Source organism: Lynx rufus, unplaced genomic scaffold (assembly GCF_022079265.1).
Source record: "Lynx rufus isolate CCGP_SWC_20201006 ecotype Redwood Valley unplaced genomic scaffold, mLynRuf1.p SCAF_4, whole genome shotgun sequence".
In the NCBI taxonomy this organism is placed as follows: domain Eukaryota; kingdom Metazoa; phylum Chordata; class Mammalia; order Carnivora; family Felidae; genus Lynx; species Lynx rufus.
Window position 1 is genome coordinate 65,409,205 of NW_025814856.1, and position 19,387 is coordinate 65,428,591.

General features: G+C 50.4%; 1 protein-coding gene across 12 annotated transcripts in view; it reads left to right on the forward strand.

The window, feature by feature from the left end:
- IKZF1 (IKAROS family zinc finger 1) overlaps nt 1-19,387 on the forward strand; it is a 98,591-nt gene that overhangs the window by 17,682 nt on the left and 61,522 nt on the right. For all 12 annotated transcript variants that reach the window (XM_047097481.1, XM_047097479.1, XM_047097480.1 and 9 more), the window contains one exon: nt 5,342-5,461. In XM_047097481.1, the coding sequence (XP_046953437.1) occupies nt 5,342-5,461 (120 nt within the window). The remainder of the gene's footprint in view (nt 1-5,341; nt 5,462-19,387) is intronic.

A 19,387-nucleotide genomic window follows, 5' to 3' on the forward strand; every position in this document is an offset into this window, starting at 1 on the left:
TAAGGATGTACACTTAGTCAAACGGGAGTTGACATTCTCGATACGCTGAGGAACATGTTAGTGAATCACCCTCTTTTCCCATAAAATTCTTCAATGTCAGGTTCTGTCTACAGGAAAGAAAAAACATAGACTTTCCAGGTTGAACCCTACGAAGTTGCCAGGTTCCTGGGTTCAAAAATGTTCCAGCATTGGCGGTGCCATGAGGAGTCAGCCTAGTATCTGTGAAATATTCACTTGAAAATCAAAGAAATTCTCAATATCGGACGTTTTTTCAAACTGCCTTGTTCTTTCTTGCTGGGGTTTTTTCCTAAATGTGGACTGAGCCCTGGTCAATGGGGTGTTGAGAGTAGATACTCAGTAATGTTACTGACTCACACCCACGATTTGAGACCAGGTTACTGAACAGGCTTAGCAGACAGTCTGCACGAGCAGTCTCTCCCTAACTTAAAAAAAAAATTTTTTTTTAATGTTTACTTATTTTTGAAAGAGAGAGAGAGAGAGAGAGAGCGAGCACAAGTTGGGGAGGGGCAGAAAGAGAGAGAGACACACAAAATCCAAAGCAGGCTCCAGGCTCTGAGCTGTCAGCACAGAACCCCATGTGGGGCTTGAACTCACGAACCGTGAGATCATGACCTGAGCCAAAGTCAGACGTTTAACTGACTGAGTCCCCCAGGCACCTCCGGGCTCTCCCTAACTATAGGGCACTTGTCATTCATTCTTTGGGCAAAGTTTTTTTTGGTTTTAGTTTTGGTTTTGGTTTTGGTTTTGTTTGTGTGTGTGTGTGTGTGTGTGTGTCTTCCTTCTTTGGCAATCTTTCCAAAATATTTTTGTGGCTATGCATTATTTTTTGCTTTCATTTCTAAGAGAAGAGACAGCCCGTGGGAGAATAGGGATGGTGAGCCCTGTGTCCATACCTCATCTCTGTCCCCAACTGTGGGACCTGAGACAGGTTTCCTGCCTCTTGGACCACCATAGCATCCTCTGCAAAATGAGGGATGTGAACCAGTCGCCATTTAAGGGTCCTCGGGCTCCTATGACCCTAAAGCTACTTTGGATGTCTTCTTAATGGTCTTTGTAATGTTTGTTGGAACAGGGAAAGAAGTATTGTCCACAGGCATACATAATCTGCTTAGGGAAATGAGCCTCATATACTGAAGTGTGTGAGCGGAAATGTGCCTCATAGTAAATCACATTGATTGAATGTCTACCTTTAGGAAACACTGCCCCAAGCATTCTTCTCTTTTCAACTTTACATGCACCCGGTGGTGAAGATACAGGTACCATTTTCTTTTCCTTTTTTTAAAAAATTTTCTTAACATTTATTTCTGAGAGACAGAGAGAGACAGAGCGCAAGTAGGGGAGGGGCAGAGAGAGAGGGAGACACAGAATCTGAAGCAGGCTCCGGGATCTGTGCTGACAGGCTGACAGCAGTGAGCCTGATGTGGGGCTCAAACCCACGAACCGTGAGATCATGACCTGAGCTGAAGTTGGATGCTTGGCTGGCTGAGTCACCCAGGCGCCCCCCAGCTACCATTTTCAATTTGCAGAGCTGAGACTCGAGAATTTCAGTGAGTGACCAGAAGTCTCACAGGAAGCCAGGCAGCGTGCTGGGTTGCAAGCTTGTTCACTATTCAAGACTTGGGAATCTATATTCTGAATTTTTATTTACTCCCAGGAATTACATTCCTCTGGGTCATTGTATATAAAAACCACTCTTGGGCGCCAGGGTGGCTCAGTCGGTTAAATGTCTGATTCGGCTCAGGTCATGATCTCGTGGTTCATGAGTTCGAGCCCTGCGTCAGCCTCTGTGCTGACAGCTCAGAACCTGGAATCTGCTTCGGATTCTGTGTTTCCCTCTCTCTCTGTGCCTCTCCTATTCCCTCCCTCTCTCTCTCTCTCTCTCAAAAATAAACATTTTAAAAAATTGAAAAAAAACCACTCTTGCATTCGTGAGATGGGGAATCACAGACCTTTGTTGGATGAATTATAATCTACCTGAGAAATTAAATTAACTGGCTTCTGATAGGCAAATTATACAATTTTCTCATCTAATTTGCCCAAAACACTTCTCACAGATTACCTGTGCTTTATTTAAAGCAGAAGCAGTAGGAAGATTAAATATAAAGTGGTAAGAAGTTTCTTTCATTTTTCTAGCAAAGTGAAATTATACTTCCCCTCCTAAATGATTCCATGAAAATAATAACCGTCCCGTGGACAGTTTTATGTGCCGTCGTGTCTCTGAGCGTGAACTTAGGAGAGGTACAGGCACTTGGCACGACACGGACCTCGTGTTTCTGTGGCTTGCTGACGTGTGCAGAACAGGTTCCCTAAGCTTCTTGGATAGATTAGCATTCACACACATTATTTTTCCATCTTCAACCAGCCGTGGGAGATAGGCCAAAATCAGGTTTTTAGCCTCATTTTACTGTCTTGAAGGGGTGACTTATGCCATGTTTCTGTTGGAATGATATCCTGGTTCAAGTGACTTCTGGTCACCCTGCCTTAATGTTTGGGATGTGTTGACCTAATGACCTTAGTTGTGTACCTTTTATACTCCTCCCGTGGTTTTGCGTTTTAAATGGCTAACCGGGCAAATTTGGTTAAAAGCGACCCACACAAAAAGCTTTGCTTAACAGGAAGGCTTTCACAAAGCGCTGAGTGTTCATTGTAGAAACCTCCCACAGGGAGAGAACCTAAGGACCATTGGGCACAAAGGATTGTGGGAGTGATTCATGTCTTAGCGGCCGCCCAAACTTTGGGGGCTTTTAGGCGACTTGGACCACCTCTTGAAAACTCTCAGTGAGTGAAGGCGAGTCCAGGCCGTGTGACAGCAGAGCCCTCGGGGGGGAGGTGAACATATCCCCCTCTGCTCGCCACCAGGTCTGACTTTGTGCACCACTGTATACACCAGGGGTGAGTGTTTACTGCGCCTTCTCCCCGGGTTGTCTGTCCCGTGTAGAATCATCATCCCCACTGCTCTCTTGGTGGCATTTTCTCCCCCATGCAGGAAACAGTGGGAGGGCTGAGACTCAGGATGACGGGCACTGGAGAGCTGGCATTTCGCTCAGTGCCAGAGCCCGACCAGACCCACAGAACTCGTAGGGGGAGCATCTGTTATATGAGCGTCTTCAGTGTCGTGTGGTCGATCTTGTTCCCCAATAAACAGAGCAGTTAAGGGACCAAAAGAGTCATCGAGAGTTACTTGCACTTCCTGTAGCATCAGAGACCACGTTCCTTCATTGGGTAAGTCCTGATTCTTCTTCTGAGAGCATCATGGGATATCTCAAAGGGAGATATCACGGAGAATATAAACAGGTGCATAAAGATTAGTTCCTCAGTCCCCCACACCCACCCCATGATAACGACAGCTGGTTAATCACAAGGACACACGTGCGCACTGCCTCGCTCACTCTGTTATGCACATTTAACCTTTGGGTCCGTTGGTTCAGCCAGGGGTCTCCACCGTCTGTTCTGGGGGGTTTGTCAGGAGGTCTTTGAGAAGGCAGGTGGCCTTCCAGCCTCCCCACCCTGCAGTGTCCCCACTTTACACGCAGAAGATTGGTTTTGTATATCGAAGTTCCATGTAAGATCCGTCTTAGCAAAAGAAGGAGGAGAAAGAAAAGGAAGAAGTGGAGGAGGAGGAGAAAAGGAGGAAGGAGAAGAAGGAGGAGAAGAATTGTCCTCTGACCACCCCCTGCCGTTCTCAGAGTCTGAAAACCATTGCTCTTGGCTGTCATAAGGAGAAACCAGTTATCAGCTGGCCCGTTTCCCTCCTGCGTTCTCCTGCTCAATGGAACGCACCTGCCCTCCGTTTCTCTTTGGCTTTCTGTTGGGACATCCTCGCCCACCCCGTCATTAACGATTCGGGTTGTACTGGCTCTCCAGACACACCCAGTAATGCTCTGTGTGAAAACATGCTAACTGCAGCGACCACAGCCAAGCATTTGTGTGCTCTGCGAGGATGTCCTTCGCCTGCGAAGCCAGGTCACCAGCCCTGCCAGTGAATGTGTCACCCCCGCCTTCCACTTTTCTGTTAACCTCCTTGAAGGTCTTCGTCTCCACCGGGGTCCTGCAGCCGCTCTGATGGGTTATTTTGCATCAGCGTTGTTTCGTGCATGTGGTCTGTGTTGCCTAAGCCAGTTTTAAGTTGTGTCTAGAAGGTTGGAAGGGACAGGTGCTTCAGTTTCAAGGGAAACAAGAGGGTTTTCTACCAGTCATGGCTTCCCAGCGCTGGGTTTTTGGGAGTCGGAGGGGAGGGTGGGTTCCCCAGTGGGGGAGCCTCTAGTTAAAGGTAATTCTAATGGGGTCAGAATAGATCTAGCCATCCTGTAAAATCCGATTTCGTTTGCTGAGTCGCACTTGGCAAAGGAGAAGCGACTTTTCAGTTGTGCGGATCCTTTTGCTGTATTTCAAAGTAAGAATTCCACGGAGAGAATCGTGGTCCCAGGAGGCATCGGATTCCCTGTTGCTTCTCTTTCCAAGCCTGCACTCCCCGCCAGGTGGAATCAAATCAGGCCACTGGCAGAATATTCCCTGGCTCTCTAAAAGGCAGTGAACAGCCCCAGCACGTGTAGCTCTGAGCAAGATAATCAGTCAGCTGACCTTTAAAACAAATTAATAGGAAGGTGGGAAGAAGCCTGATTGCGGGAGGGTAGGTTGGAACCAGCTTACAGGAAAGAATGTGAGCTAGTCTTCAAAATGTAGATGCCTGAGCACTGAGTGGCTCAGGCAGTTGGGCATCTAACTCTTGATTTCGGCTCAGGTCATGATCCCAGGGTTGTGGGATCAAGTCCCACATCGGGCTCTGCACTGAGCATGGAGCCTGTTTAGGATTCTGTCTCTCTCTCTCCCCCTCTCTCTGCTCCCCGCCCCCCGCTGCCCCCTCTCTCTCTAAAATTAAAAAAAAAAATAAATAAATAAATAAATAATAAATAAAATGAAATTTGAACGTAGGTGCCGTTGGACCCAGGCGCAAAACTTCCGGGAGTTTATACTGTGATGATTGTTGAGAGCATGTGCAAAAGTTGGCCTCTGGGATGTTCATCACAGCGTCGTTTAAGAGGAAAAAAGATGGAAAGCCATATACATTCAAAAAGAGAATAAAGGATGTAAATAAATCCTAGTGTGGCCATGCGATGGGGTATCACACAGATGTCCTAAATGAGGCTGTGGAAGTCTGGTCACTGGCATGGAGCAGTGATCGTGAGCATGTCTGAAAAGTACCATTGATTTGGGTGGACTAGACCACCCCATATCATCCATAGTATAGAAATCTATGTAAATCACCACCCTTGGCAGTCACCACGATCCCAGACACTCAAGCTGCTACTTGCCTCCCCAGGGAAGGAAAGCCCCCCGGTGAGTGACACTCCGGATGATGGGGACGAACCGATGCCCGTCCCCGAAGACCTTTCCACCACGTCTGGAGGACAGCAGAGCTCCAAGTCGGAGAGAGGAGCGGGTGAGTCGGCCGGCCGGGCGTCCCATTGGCGGGCTGTGGCACACTCTGTTCCCCTACCACCTAGGTCCCTTTGTCTCCTTCCACAGTCCTTGGTCAGGCGGTTGGGATCATCTTACCTGCCGTTTCCCCTCAACCACCATGTTAGGAAGACGTGGGGTAAATGTCACCAAGGTGGGGCCCTCATGTGTGCGGGAGGACAGACAGGTCACCGTGGCTGTGACACTCACATGCAGGGGCCAAAGAGCACAGTGGGAGAGCACCCCGCATGGGGGCACATCCATAGTGCTGTCTCCTGCCTTCGGGGTGCCGCAGAAATACCCGGTTTTATGGGCTCTAGGTAGTGACAATTATACATTGTATGCGTTATGGCAGTAGGGTGAGTTAGCGTGAGAGCTTCGGTTTAGAAGAAACCAAGTCTGCCCATTTTATGTTGACCCTCTCAGCTGTGTGTCTTAAATGCCAAATTTAATGCAAAATAGAAAATTTTAAATGTTACAAAAAGCCTTTTGTCACATGCCTTTTCCATAAAGAGGTTTGGAAGTTTCCACAGTCCCTGCCATGGTTAACTTCCACGTTACAGTTCACGTTTGGAAAGTCCGGTCTCCCCTATTGGTTTTATAGAACGGAGGTCCCAAGAAGTTCAGCAAAATAACTGAGGTCAAAAACGGAGTCAGAATCAGACTCAATTTCTAACTCAAAGACTAGTTTTCACACTTTATACCGTGTTCTCACGAGATAATGAGTCAACAGTTCCCTAGAATACCTATTTTCTCTTTCTTTTTTGGAAGTAAAAAAAAAAAAAACAAAAAACTGTGATATTGAGAGCCATGTATTTGCACAAAAGAGTGTCACGTAGGGGACGCAGGTGGAAACAAGGAGGCATGGATCCCATGTGGAGAGGCTCTGGAAGCACCCACAGCCGAGGACGGCGATGTGTGTGAAGGTCTCGGGGTTCTGGAAACCACCGCAGCTATCTTTCTATAGGACATCCTGATGTAGTAACCAAGAAACGCATTTTGTGTTATTTCCATGTGTCTTAGAAACCAGGAAGACTCTGGGTATAAGGGTTCTTTTACAGAAAAAAATAGCTACACAATTCGTGGTGCAAACAGACAAGGATAGTGGCCAAATCCACTCGTTCGAGATGAACCAAGGAAACAAGTACATTTATGACGTATTTTTCCTATTAGACTGTGGCCACTGGGCGTGGGGGAGTGGGTGGGAAGAGAAACAGTTCTGGATTTTCCACATCACTTCTGGGATTCCCAAAGTTTGGACACAGAAGAGCCCGCTACTTTGTCGTTGACACATTTATTTTTAAGATCAAGTCGTATTGGTGTATCACGTACAGTGCTAGCTAAGCAGTTCCTTTGAAAACACATTGACATAAATCAAAAAGCCAAATTTCAAGCCAGTGGTGGCACACATGTATGATGAGGGTTTGCAAAGATGACACCCGAATAGCTAATGTTGGGGACGGCTCTGCATCGCACCCCCCACCCCCGTCCTGCCGTCCTGGAAGCAGCCAGTGAGGTGGGTACTGTTCTCTGCACTTTGGACTGTGGCAGGCATGTGCTCTTGACCTACCTGGGACACAGAGGAAATTAGGTGGCTACGTTGCCACCAACCGTTCCAATGAACCCGGAGCCCAGACATCAACATCAGGACTCTGAAGTCGTCGTGGGTTAACCAGTGAGCGCTCCCTGCTTTCTTCGCCACTGCCCCAATAGTTGGCTGATTCCCGGAGAGCAGAGGACAGCATGGAATGTACTTGGCATAGGTCAATACACACTCCTTACAGGTGCCTTCACGATATTCTAGATGCACCTCTTGTCAGATTCCAGTTGCTGGGGACCTTTCCCTAGTACGAGGCCACCAGGCTGCTGGCGGGCACTCCTGACTCCTTCCCAGGCTGGTTTGCTCGGCTGAGGCTTGAGCTCTAGAGGCTAGTGTGCCCTGGGCAGGTGTGGTGTGGAACTGGGGCTGGTCCGTAGTTCCCTGTGGTCTCCCACCAGTGGTCCCTTGCCACGTGCGACAGGATTTTTTCATCTGCTTCTCCTACTGGGATGAAGTTTGTGACAGATGAATTCCAGAATTGTAAAATTTAAGACACCTGGAAAGCCTCTCTGGCTTGGCTTGTAAAGAGTGGTTGCTGTAGCCGTAACAGGGCCAGGCAGGGAGAGCCATTGGAAGGGGGGTGCCGAGACGCCGTTTCGGAGAGCCAGCGCTCCCCTGGAGGGGCTAGAGGTCAAAGCCGGTTATGGATCGCTGCCAGGAAGCCAAGAAATGCAGAAGCGTGGAAGCCGCTCAAATGCGCAAGAGGGGAGGGGTCTGAGGAGCAGTTAGCGAGAGCGAGAATTCCAGAAGACCAAGCGCAGGGAGGCATCGAGGCAGTCGGTTCTTCTCCGCGGCATCTGAGTTTTAGAAACCATGCGTTAGGATTTTTGTAGGAAACCAACTAGCATTAGCGTGTGCTGATAGGTTGTTTCTGGAAGTGACTTGTCATACGTGGCGTTAAACAAATTAAGTGTGCAAGTGGCAATAGGAGATGATGGAAAAAAAACCCCGGGGGGTTGTAGATGGGAGGATGGGGGAGGTGCGTTTGAAGCCCTGTGTCATCAGCTCCACGGGAAGAAGCCAGAAGAGCAGAGGGGTGTTGGAGGGCAGACAACAGGAAGTGAGAAACAGCCCCTCCCTTCACCAAAGGAGTGAAGTGTCTTTGTTGAGCGCTGGTCCCATAGAAGGAGTGGCAAGGGGTGGCGAGGGCCGGTGGCGCAGGGGGAAAGCTGCAGAGTCAGAGAGGATGCTTCTCACGTCCAAAGCCGAGCCTTTCCGCGGCCGGCCGTGTGCCTCTGGCCAGACTTTCACCACCTTGGAGCCTGTTTCCTCATTTTCAAGAGGCAACAGCGGTGAAACTCATCTCATTTCCAGGGCTTCCAGGGTTACATGAAAAAATAGAAACCTACTTTGCTGAAGACGGAGTGGCAAAGGCAGAACGTAAAAAGGACAGTTAAAAAGCAGAAAAAGGAAGCAATTTGTGCAAAGCAGATCTTGTAAAGATTGATGAGACAGAAAGACCGCCCTGTGGCTGGTCTGCTGGAGGGAAGGGAAAGAGAAAACAGGTAACGTTTGGGGCCCCGAGGACAGAAGGACAATTTATTGATAATAATAAAAAAAAAATTGACCCAAGGAATAGGCAAACTGAAAATAGAACCCAAATAGAGGAATTAGAAGAGAGCTCGGGGGCGCTGGCCACTGCCCGACCCAAGTGGAAGGACAAATGGCCAGATGCCCCAAAGGTGCAAACTCTTTGGCGATAATGGCCCCCTGGCAGCTCTGCTTTAAGAGAGACCATGGGCCATGGCTTCCAGTAATGTTGCCCTTCAGGGGTAGACACGTCGAATCTCAACCCTAGTCTCGGACAAATCGGTGGGGAGTGGTAGAAACCAACCCCGCCCAGTGGAGAGAAGTGGCAACCCTAATTTTTTTTTAAAAAACTGTTTTAAGTTTATTTATTTATTTTGAGAGAGGCAGAGAGAATCCCAAGCAGGCTCCGCACTGTCAGGGTGAAGCCCGCTGCGGGGCTTGAACTCATAAAATGTGAGGTCATGACCTGAGCCAAAACCAAGAGTCAGGTGCTTAACCGACTGAGCCACCCAGGTGCCCCAGAGGTTCTACATTTCATTCCTTCACCCAGTGTTGGAGGAACCCTGGAGGACCATGTAGAAATATGGCCTCCTGGATTAAAGAGACAGAGAGAGAGAGAGATGGGGACCAGATGTCACAGGAGTATGGCTACAGCTCTTATGTGCCTCCATTTTATTCTGGGCCCGAGTAAGAGGTAACAGAGACGTGAAATGTAACTTGGAGAATTGAAGTTGGACACAGAGGAGAACTTCCAGGCGGGGAGGGATGTCGTCTTCTTCATGGGACGATAGCTTCTGCTTCTGAAGTGGTCTCTTTAAAAATGAGAGAAGTCTCACCTCTCTGAAGTGGTTGTGTGTGAAAGCACGTAACACAGAGCGTATACTCAGTGACCGCTTCGGGCAACCTGACGTGTACCCACTTCACCATGGCAGCCAGGCGAGAGATGTGGAAAACTGGGGCTCGAGATTTCTTCTAGGGGCTTCTAGGATTCCTACGCATCTCGCGTAGGAATGATGGCAGGGATTAGCATCCAACAAGGCAGATAGATAGCCTTGCTCGGAAAGAAACTACAAGCTTCCCTATTCTCCCCCTTTATTCAGTGACCCCTCGCCTCTTCCTTCTTTGCTGACTTGTCCTCCCCTCGCGTGAACAGGGTTCCGAGTCCCGACGTTAGGCACGGGTCCTCCTCAAGCCCTAGGGTGCTTTGGGGGAGCGCGCAGGCCTGGAGGGGGGCCCTGGCCTGGGGTCGGAGGCTGGCTCCCTGCCAGGCAGGTGCGGGGCATGGAGGAGGCCCCTCCCCTGTGAATGGAGAGGGCTGGCAGGGAGGCAAGCCTGGGGGCCGGAGCAGAGGAGGAAGGGAGGAACCAGAGTCAGGGAAGAAAGATGGGAGTAGAGATGGCTGTCCCTGAGGAAGACAGTCAGCAAACGTACAGCAGTTGACTCAGTAGAAGGCCGAAGACTGGAGACTGACGGGGGTTGCTGAAGGCTTGTCCCTGAGGGCTTGGCCACGTGAGCAGATCGTGGGGATCCAGTCACTCTCCAGTTACTCTGGGCCTGAATGTGGGGCGGGAACGTGTATTTACGCATGCCGCTGCTTCCTTCTGGAAGGTGTTTCTCTTGCACTGCTCACTTGCATGACCCACCCCACCCCAGGGTCGGTGCTTTGTTTCAGGACCTGTCTCCAGTAGGCAGTGTGTCACGTCCCAGGGTGGTGCTTGGAGCCCAGCTCTGCACCCCCCGGGTGGCCTTCTCGAAGCTAATCTGGCTTTCCATCGAGTCCCTTGGACCACGGTTTGCTGCTTCACACGCTGGCAAAAATGGAAAGAAAAAAAAAAAGGAGAAACAAATTCTAGATTTTTTCCCCCTTTCCCTTGAATCCAGGAAAATGATCAAGGATGTGAAGACATAAATTTTCTTTCTTTTTTTTTTTTTTTTTGATGTATGCAAAGTAAAAATCCCTTCACTGCGTCATGAGTTCGAGGACAGATTTGGAAGAGTCACATGCTTTTAATTGGTCCATCAGGGTGCCCGATCTCACCCTTCGTTTTCAAGTTTAGGCAGAATCCCAAGGCAGCGCCGAGAGGTGGCTGTGTGCCTGGAAGGCTTCTCGGCAGCCTGGGGACGAGGGGGACACGGTGCAGAGAGTTTTTCCCGATGGAGAGAGAAAGCAGTGGCTTTGGTCTAATTGGAGATTGGGCGCCGGCTTTTGAGGGCGGATGCTATGCCTCCTTATCTAATCAGCAGTTAGAGGAAGTTGTTTTTATCTGTGAAATGCATCTCCTCTGAACCGATAAACCCCAGTTTGGTGAGGGAGGAAAATTATCTAACAGCATCTGAGCGCTGGCTGCAGCCGAGCTCAAGCGCCTTCAGATGGGATACACCCTTGCGAAAGCAGTCCCAAGGCCAGAAGCTGCTTGCACGACTCCTGGTGGCTGGCTGGCTGGGTTTGGGGGGTTCATTGTCCTTTGAGGCAAAACTGAAAGCCTGTCACTTGGATTCTTGTTCACCTCGCCGTGCGTTCCGTGCAATGGCTCCAATGGTGCAAAACCGTAAGATTCTGCATGACTCCCCTGTGGCTCACTGTCCCCGTCTCGGAATGCCTCCCTGAGAGGGACGTGTTGTCCCCAGGACGTTTCCAAGCCTCGATGATTGCAGTCGGAAAGACTCCCATTTTCCTGAAACTCCCCAAACATGAGAGGTGGCCTCACGAAAGTGGGTTTGCCTCCCCCGCCCAAGACTTTCAGGGTTTCAGAAGAGCGGCTGGTATAGAACACGTTCATTGGTTCCTGTTGGAATGTGTTTTTGTCACCCCTGTGTCGTTGGCCAGTGAAGAGCGCTGAGGCTCCGTGGGGGTCTCCGCAGGATGCATGGCTTGTGGCGCCCCGGAGGAGGGCGAGTGACTGTGTGTGATGCCAGCATCATCTTTTACTGTGTTTCCTGGGGACGGGCGGGACCGGAACACACACGTTGAAGAACATTCCTTGGAAAAAAATGAAACTGCGGTGTGTGTGTGTCTCCTGTGTGGTGTTTGACAAGAACTCACAGTTCCCCTGGAGGAACATCTCTGGGCTGGGACGCCATCCCTGGCTCTGCTGTGTCCTTCCTTGCTGGCCCTGGCAGGTGGATTCACACCGTTCCCGTCCCCGGGAGCTGACAGGACTCACCCTGCCCACCGCTGTCATGTGGAAACCACGGGCCAGGCGGCTCACAGGTGGACGGTCATCCACAGAGGCCACTGCCGGGTAATCGCTATCTTTCCATCCACCGGGCTCGCCATGAGATGTTCCGCGGCACCTGGATGGATAGGCGTGTGCCAGTGACACCTCGCGGCCGGCGGCTTTGCAGGGAGACCCTAATACGAGTGACCTCCCCCAAAGCCCAGCGTCCTTAAGAAATGAGGCAGAGAGAGCAGGACATGGTCAGTCTAGCAAGGCCCTTAGATTCCCAGGCTGAGAGCAGGGGACAAGGAAGAGTCCAGCCCGGACTGGACAATGTGGGAGCGTTACGCTGCCTCCGTGGAGGGGCACCGGTCAGGAGCGTGTGTGTGGGGATGTTGGGCTGCTGTGCTGCTCTGTGCTGTCCTGTCCCTTATGAACTGTCCGGTGAGGGCCCGTATGGACTGCATGTGCGCACGAATAAATGCCCACAACGTCCCGGAGGTTCTCAAGGTACGATCCAAAGCACGGCCGCCACAGGAGGCTTCCCCTGCTGGGTTGACTTTGGGATTTGTGCAGATACCATTGATGCTGGCTTAGTTGTTTGCTCAGACCGCACGGCCGCCACAGGAGGCTTCCCCTGCTGGGTTGACTTTGGGATTTGTGCAGATACCATTGATGCTGGCTTAGTTGTTTGCTCAGACCTCGGCTTCTCGGATCTTAGGACCTCCCATTCAATAACATTCATGCCGACAGAGCCCTTCGTTGTGCCGAGCTGATGCCATGATGCCAAATGCACCGGGGGTCGTGGCCAAATGCACCACAGTGATGCACAAAAATGTAGGGAAGGAAGACTTGCTCCTCGATGAGCTGGGCGGAGGGGAGAGGAGGGTTGGGGAGGACTCCCCAAGTAGAAGCTGGAGCAGGTAGGAGAGCTGAGCCACGTTGGACTTGAAGAACAGTGGTGGCTGGGTAGAAGGCAAGAGCGCGGGTGAAGAGGCTTCCTCCTGGGAGTGAGGCGTGATGCTCGGATGGGACCCCTCCCAGAGTGACAGTCTGGGGGATGATCGTGCTGGATCTGTATGGTGGAGAGAGCCCTGGGGGCAGTTGACAGGGAGACGCAATTTGTGCCGGAGCGTGAAGACTGCAGCAGAAGGAGGCAGGGCGGTGGCCGCCATATTTGTGCATCACTCAATGTGGAACATGCAGGAGGTGACTGCAGCCTCCACCTTGATGACTGGAAGGCGGTCATTCCACTGAGCGGAATGGGAATACATGGGGGGTTGGGTCAACTAGACATGTGATGGCAGTTGGTAGCCAAGGAACCTTCTGGAAGGCAGGATGGGTGTAAAGGAGGCATGTTATTGTCTAGGAGAGAAGGCAAGGAAGGAGGCAGAGAATGAGCTGTTGGATTCAGGTGAAATTTCTAGAGAGAAATATGGTGTAGAAGCCACTACGAGAAGAAGTGATATCGAGGGTGAGAAGGGTGAGCGGTGCTGGAGGACGGGGCCTTTGGGAGATCAGTGGTGGATCCCTAAAAATAGCTCAGCAGGACGGAGACCTGAGCCCAAGCATCAGGGAGCACTGGTGAGCAGAGGGTAGGAAGCCTGCCCTACCTGCGGGTTGATCTGTAGGAGGAGAATATGAATGTATATTTGAAGGCCAATAGGAAGGAGCAGGTGGAGAGGAAGGATTAAACTAGAATAGCCCAAGGGGAGGCCCAGGGGAGGTAGGCTGAGCCATCCTGGGCTCTGCCTTGGCCACATCCAGGCCTGCAGCATGCTCCCCGTGGCCTTCTCCCTCACTGCCCTCAGTCTCCATCCAGAAGCGCCAGAAAAGAGGGCCTTCCTTGAGCCCACCCTGGATGGCATCGCCAGTCCGTACCTCCCTACCCTGCTGTTGTTCTCAGCACTGCCTGCCACCACTCAGAAAGAAAGCACTCCTCTGGGATTTGCTCAGTCTGTACCCCCAACACCTGGACCTCCCATGCACCGAGTAGGCCTGCGGGGCGTGTACCAAATGAGTGCAGGGAACAGGCAGTTGCTCTCTCAGGTAGGACCCCAGAGAGAGGAAGTGAAGGGGAAGGAGTTAAAGGCTTTGTCTGAATTCAGGGTCCACCCTGTGGATTATTTTAGGTCACTGTTTCTCAGTGGCAACAGTTGGTATTCGGGGCAGAGACGCCTTCCTTGGCTGAGACTGTCCCTCCCGCTGGGGGATGTGAGCCACTGGTGTCACACCTGACGATAAATGTCTCCACACATTTCCCAGGCGAGCCCCTGGATTCAAGCCCTGCCCTCGAGCCTGAACACGTCAACCCCACACAATTGAGCACATTCACTGGGGCAACTTTGGGCTGATTAATGTAGTCAGTAGGTTCTGGAACCTGACTATGGATTTCTTTTGCAAAAGGAATTCCTGTAGAAAAACTGGGCCACAGATGGTTGAAGAACTCTGCCCCTGGCGTTTCCAACCATGCTTCATGTCTCCAAAAGTGCATGTTCACTTTGAAAAGTTGCAGGGGCGCCTGGGTGGCTCAGTTGGTTAAGCATCTCATCTGGGCTCAGGTCATGATCTTGTGGTCCATGAGTTCGAGCCCTGCGTCCGGCTCTGTGCTGACAGCTCAGAGCCTGGAGCCTGCTTCAGATTCTGTGTCTCCCTCTCTCTCTGTGCTCCTCCCCTGCACTCTCTCTCTCTCTCTCTCTCTCTCTCTCAATAATAAACATTAAAGAAAAATTTTTAACAAACAACAAAAAAGTTTCCTTTCACAAATAGAAATCAGTGTTTATCTTCATTTTATTCTGACAAATTCAGGATCACATCGTACCCAATCGATTTACCCAAGGCAATGGATTCGTGTGCACCAGGGTAGATAGATCAACAGCATTTTATGTCCTAGGTGGTCCGGTCCCAATTTCATTTTCTGCTCTGTTCCATCTGTGTTGAAAGAATACCGAGCTCTGGGCATAAAACAACCAACCGACATTTCGTTAACTTTCCTCCTATATGGGGTTTCAGAAAGAAATGGAAAAAAAAAAAAAAGGTTTTGAGTTGTGGTTACCACTCGCCACCTGTCCTCCTATCTGGTTAGGACATTTTCTGATTTGGGAAGTGTAAATATAACTCAAAAAAAAAAAAAAAAAAAAAAACAAGCTTCCCCTCCTTTTATGCAAAAAGTAGAAAGGTTTAAGTAGAGCAGAGCCCTAACCATTGCCTTGCAAAGTTTCCACAGAACCATTTCAATTAGATGAAAAGGCTCAGTGAGGCTGGCGGCCCCAGGAAGCCGTCTTACTGGTTCCACAGCTCAACAGTGGTTGGGGCCAGGCTACTGTACCTGCCAGATAAGCCCTGCGTTCTTCCAAGTCTAAGCAGAAACTACAGGGCACGCATTACCACAGATCTGCTCAAACCCTCAGCCTGTTAGGATTTGGGGGTGGCGGGGCAGGGAGCGGTTGACAGACGAGTAGGGAACTTAGAAAGTATGTTCAAGTTCGTGGTGTGCCGGGGCCAGCAGGAATATACCAACTGTTAGAGGCTCAGAGAAGCTTCCAGGCTCCGGTTCAACTGTTGGTAGCTTGAAGCCCGCTGCGGTTGGAAGGATTTCCACCACAGAAATCGGCAAGTGCTACGAATTAGGGCTTTTTTTTTTTCTTTTTCTTTTTTGAGAGCTGGTTTACCTGCGCGCCACTGGCTTAAGTTCTATTTTAATGTCATCCAGCTGCAGTGACATTCGAAAGCAGGAGATGCTTTGGTGGAGCGCTGTGGGGACAGGAGCCGGTGTTTGTGGAGCGGGTTATGGAAGAGGGGTGAGGGGAAAACACGAGTGCGTCCAACCAAAGGGTTGGTTCCGGGTGACTCTGCCGTTGAGGTCGCAGCCTGGAAACGTCACACAGAGCTGGCCTCTCTGTATTAATACACAGAATGCCCCCCTCTCATGCTGGTTTTGTTGCTGGGAGTGTGATTAGAAAAGCATTTCCGTGGGGCATTCAGTTGGTTAAGTGTCTGACTTCAGCTCAGGTCATGATCTCGCGGTTCATGGGTTCAAGCCCCGCATCGGGCTCTGTGGACAGCTCAGAGCCTGGAGCCTGTTTCGGATTCTGTGTGTCCCCCTCTCTCTCCGCCCCTCCCCTGCTCGCTCTCTCTCTCTCTGTCAAAAAAATGAATAAATATTTTTTAAAAAAGCATTTCTGTGCCTAACCGATGAGATATTTTTATTCCTCTTGTTGTTATTTTGGCTTGAAGGGCTTTCAAACGCAAAGCAAGGCTTGTCCACGTTACAGGAATAGGTGACTGCATCACAGTGACTTTTTTCCAGGAAAGCGTCTAGCCTCACCAAATCCTTCAAAACTCGGGATTGGGCTTCTGAAAAGAAAGTTTCGGTGACTGACTCTCTTGGATTACATACAACCCTGAGGTGTCTGTACAGACATCTGGGGGTTGACCCCTTCCATTGTCCTTGGGCGTGCAGTGGCTTCAGTAGGGACACTTTCTCAGCAAGGGCTCGGCCATATGCAAGCAGCTGGGGACATTACCGGAGGCAAACCCGACTGTCCCAAGCCCCGCGGACGCTCTTTGCAAGTTCCTGCCTCAAAGCACCTGCTGGGTGCTGCAGTCCCATTAGCCAAAGAGCCCTCTGTGCCCTACTTAGGGGAGGGAGCGAGCTGCAGGGACCTTTGAGCAGCGGGCCTTGGGTGTGTCTCTGCAAGACTGCCTGCCAGGAGAGTATTTCCCCCACAGGGGATGTGGCTGCAGGCTGTCGATTTCCACTGAAATCACCCGGGCAGGATTCCGGTGAAGCCCTGAACATCCGGTGTCTTTCCCCACCGGGCGGGTGCGATCGATGGAAGGCCTCCAGCCAGCTCCCTGCTGCAGAGCGCGTGGCAAAGGTAGCCATTCTCTTTTTCAGAACGAAATCCTGCAGAAATGGGAAAAGAACTTTTTTATGACGGCCCGGCAGGCGGCTCGACGATTCTTTTTTTGTCTCTTCTTGGAGCCCGGCAGAATCATCCTGCTTTCACAATCGCCACGCTGTGCAGCCAGCGATCTAGAACCCCGCCAGGGCCCCCAGAGCGCTCAGATGGCCCGGGTTCGCGCCATCGTGTTCCATAATGACCATTAACGACTCTCTGGTGTGGCTACCCCTTATTTCGTCCTGGAGTCACAGGGGAATCTGTCTTCGGTGAAATTCACGCTCGGTAGAGAAGGCTGTGGTTTTGAGTGAAGTGGTTTTAACCCCGAGAAGATAACTGAGTTATTTTGTCACTGTAAACACTACCTAGACTCACAACTGCAAAGCAGTGCCATTGTCGCTAATAAAACAGTCCCCATGCTGAACTTTGGAGCTGCCAGCATTAAAAGTTCTGTGTTTGTCTTCCTGTTTCAGTAGGTGTTTCTACAGTTTTTTTTAAGTAGGCTCCATGCCTTGCGTGAGGCTCGAACTCACGACCCTGAGATCAAGAGCTGCGTGCTCTTCTGACTGAGCCAACCAGGACCCTTCACTGGCTGTTTTTTTTTTTTTTTTTTTTTAATTACTGACGGGGTGTCTCCTAAAAACTCATCCTTAAGATCAGGCTTCCCTGGAGGCACACACAGCACACACAGGCACACTCTCTAGATGTCCCGTGTGGCTCTTTCCAGTTGGATCCTGGGCAGACAGCCGGGCTCTGGGCCTTCTGACACGTGCCAGCTCTCAGTCCTTGTCTGGGAACAGGGGTATCACAGATGAGCAAGAACCCGCATCCCTGGAATGTATTCGTGAAATGTAGGAATCAGATGTCCTAGGGCAGCACTGTCCGATGAAAACAGCGTGAGACCCACAGCCATAATTCTCAATTTCCCAGTAGACTCATTCAAAAAGAAAATGGCGCAGGCGAGATCCATTTTAATTTACCTGACTGGACGGGGCACACCCCAAGTATTCTTATTCGAACACGCACTCGACATAAGCCATCGTTAGTGAGTACTAGACTGTTCTTTGGTCGTAGTCTTTGAACCGCAGTATGTGTTACACATATGACACATCTCAATTCACAGTGGCCACATTTTGAACACTCAGAAGCCACCTTGGCCAGGGGCCACCTGCTGGATGTCCAGAGTTCTGGAAAGGGCTGTGCTACCTGTCATAGAAAACCTTTTCAGATTGATCCTTACTGAAATTTAGCCAACAGCTGGTCATTTATCACTGCTCCAAAGTAGCGTTTAAGTCAGTTTTCTCTTCAAAACATTTTCTCAATTGTCCTCCCCGATTAAGGTGAAAATTTGCTTGTTTTGGCTCTTCCGTGTTGGGCCCCATTTGATTTAGAGAAAATCTAGGTCCAGTCCAATTTTTATGTCAGTCTGGTTTATTTTATGTAGCTCTGTCTTTTTTTTTTAATATTTATTTTTGAGAGAGAGAGAGAGATAGAGAGAGAGCAAGCAAGCAGGGGAGGGGCAGAAAGAGAGGGAGACACAGAATCCAAAGCAGATTCCAGGCTCTGAGCTGTCAGCACAGAGCCCGACACGGGGGCTCAAACCGATGAACTGTGACATCGTCACCTGAGCCGAAGTCGGACGCTCAACCGACTGAGCCACCCAGGCACCCCAGCTCTGTCCTAACTAGAGATGACTGGTCGGCCTCTCATGAAGTTCTCTAAAATAACGAGAACAGGGCAGTCTGTCAACGTGCAGAAACCAGTTCGTTTTCCAAAGCCGAGTGACTGAGTTCCGTACAGACAGAAATACAGTCCTTTTTGTTTTGAGGGTTTCTTTTTTCTTTTTTCTTTTTGAAACGAGGCAATTGCTTTATAGACCTGAAGCACATTCCACGAGCACACCATTTGAGGACAGGCATAAAGCTACTAAGACAGACACCATCGCATCTGTGAAATTGTTTGCAAAAATTGGGTACAATGAAGCTTCTCAATAACTTCCTAAAAGATACTGCTGCAGCCTGATGAAGTGATGGGAGCAGAGGTGGTAAAGGGAAGGCTTTTTTATTTCTTTTAGTAGGAAGGGCAGCAGCAATCTGCCTGTAGGGAAGCCTGATGTCCCCCTTCAGCACCCATGTCCCGAGAGCCCGGCCAGGGGGTGCTCGGGCGCCCGACCCTGCCTCGCTGCGTGCAGCCCAGACCCCAGCCTTCCTGTACGAGGACGCCACGTGCTTACTAATTGCTGTCCTTCCTGCATTTCGGGAGACAGCGTGTCCTCCTGTGGCTGCTGTGTTTCCTGAGCACGCCAGGACCCACAGAGTCACAGATTCAGCCTTGTGGCTCTGATTGTCCTATTCCTGTCTGGTGATCCTTTTTGCTTTCTTCTCTGCCTTTCTTCCCTTCCTTTTTATTTTCCTTCTTTCTTAATTTTTCCCCCCTTCCTTCTTCCCTCCTCCTTTCTTGCTTTTCTTCTCTCTTCCTCTTCTTCCCTTTCTCCCTTCCTTCCTTCCCTCTTTCCCTCTTTCCGACCTTCCTTCCTTCCTTTCTTTCAACATTGATCTTGGTACAGTTTCATCAGAATTCTGTTCCTTGGGTCCAGGGACCAGTGGCTGAAACCTTTTGCCCAGGAGTAGACCATTTCAAGAGGCCAGAGGCAAGGCCATCCCAGGTACCCTCGGGTCCCATGCACCTGTGTGGTAGGTAACTGAGAGTCAGAGCCA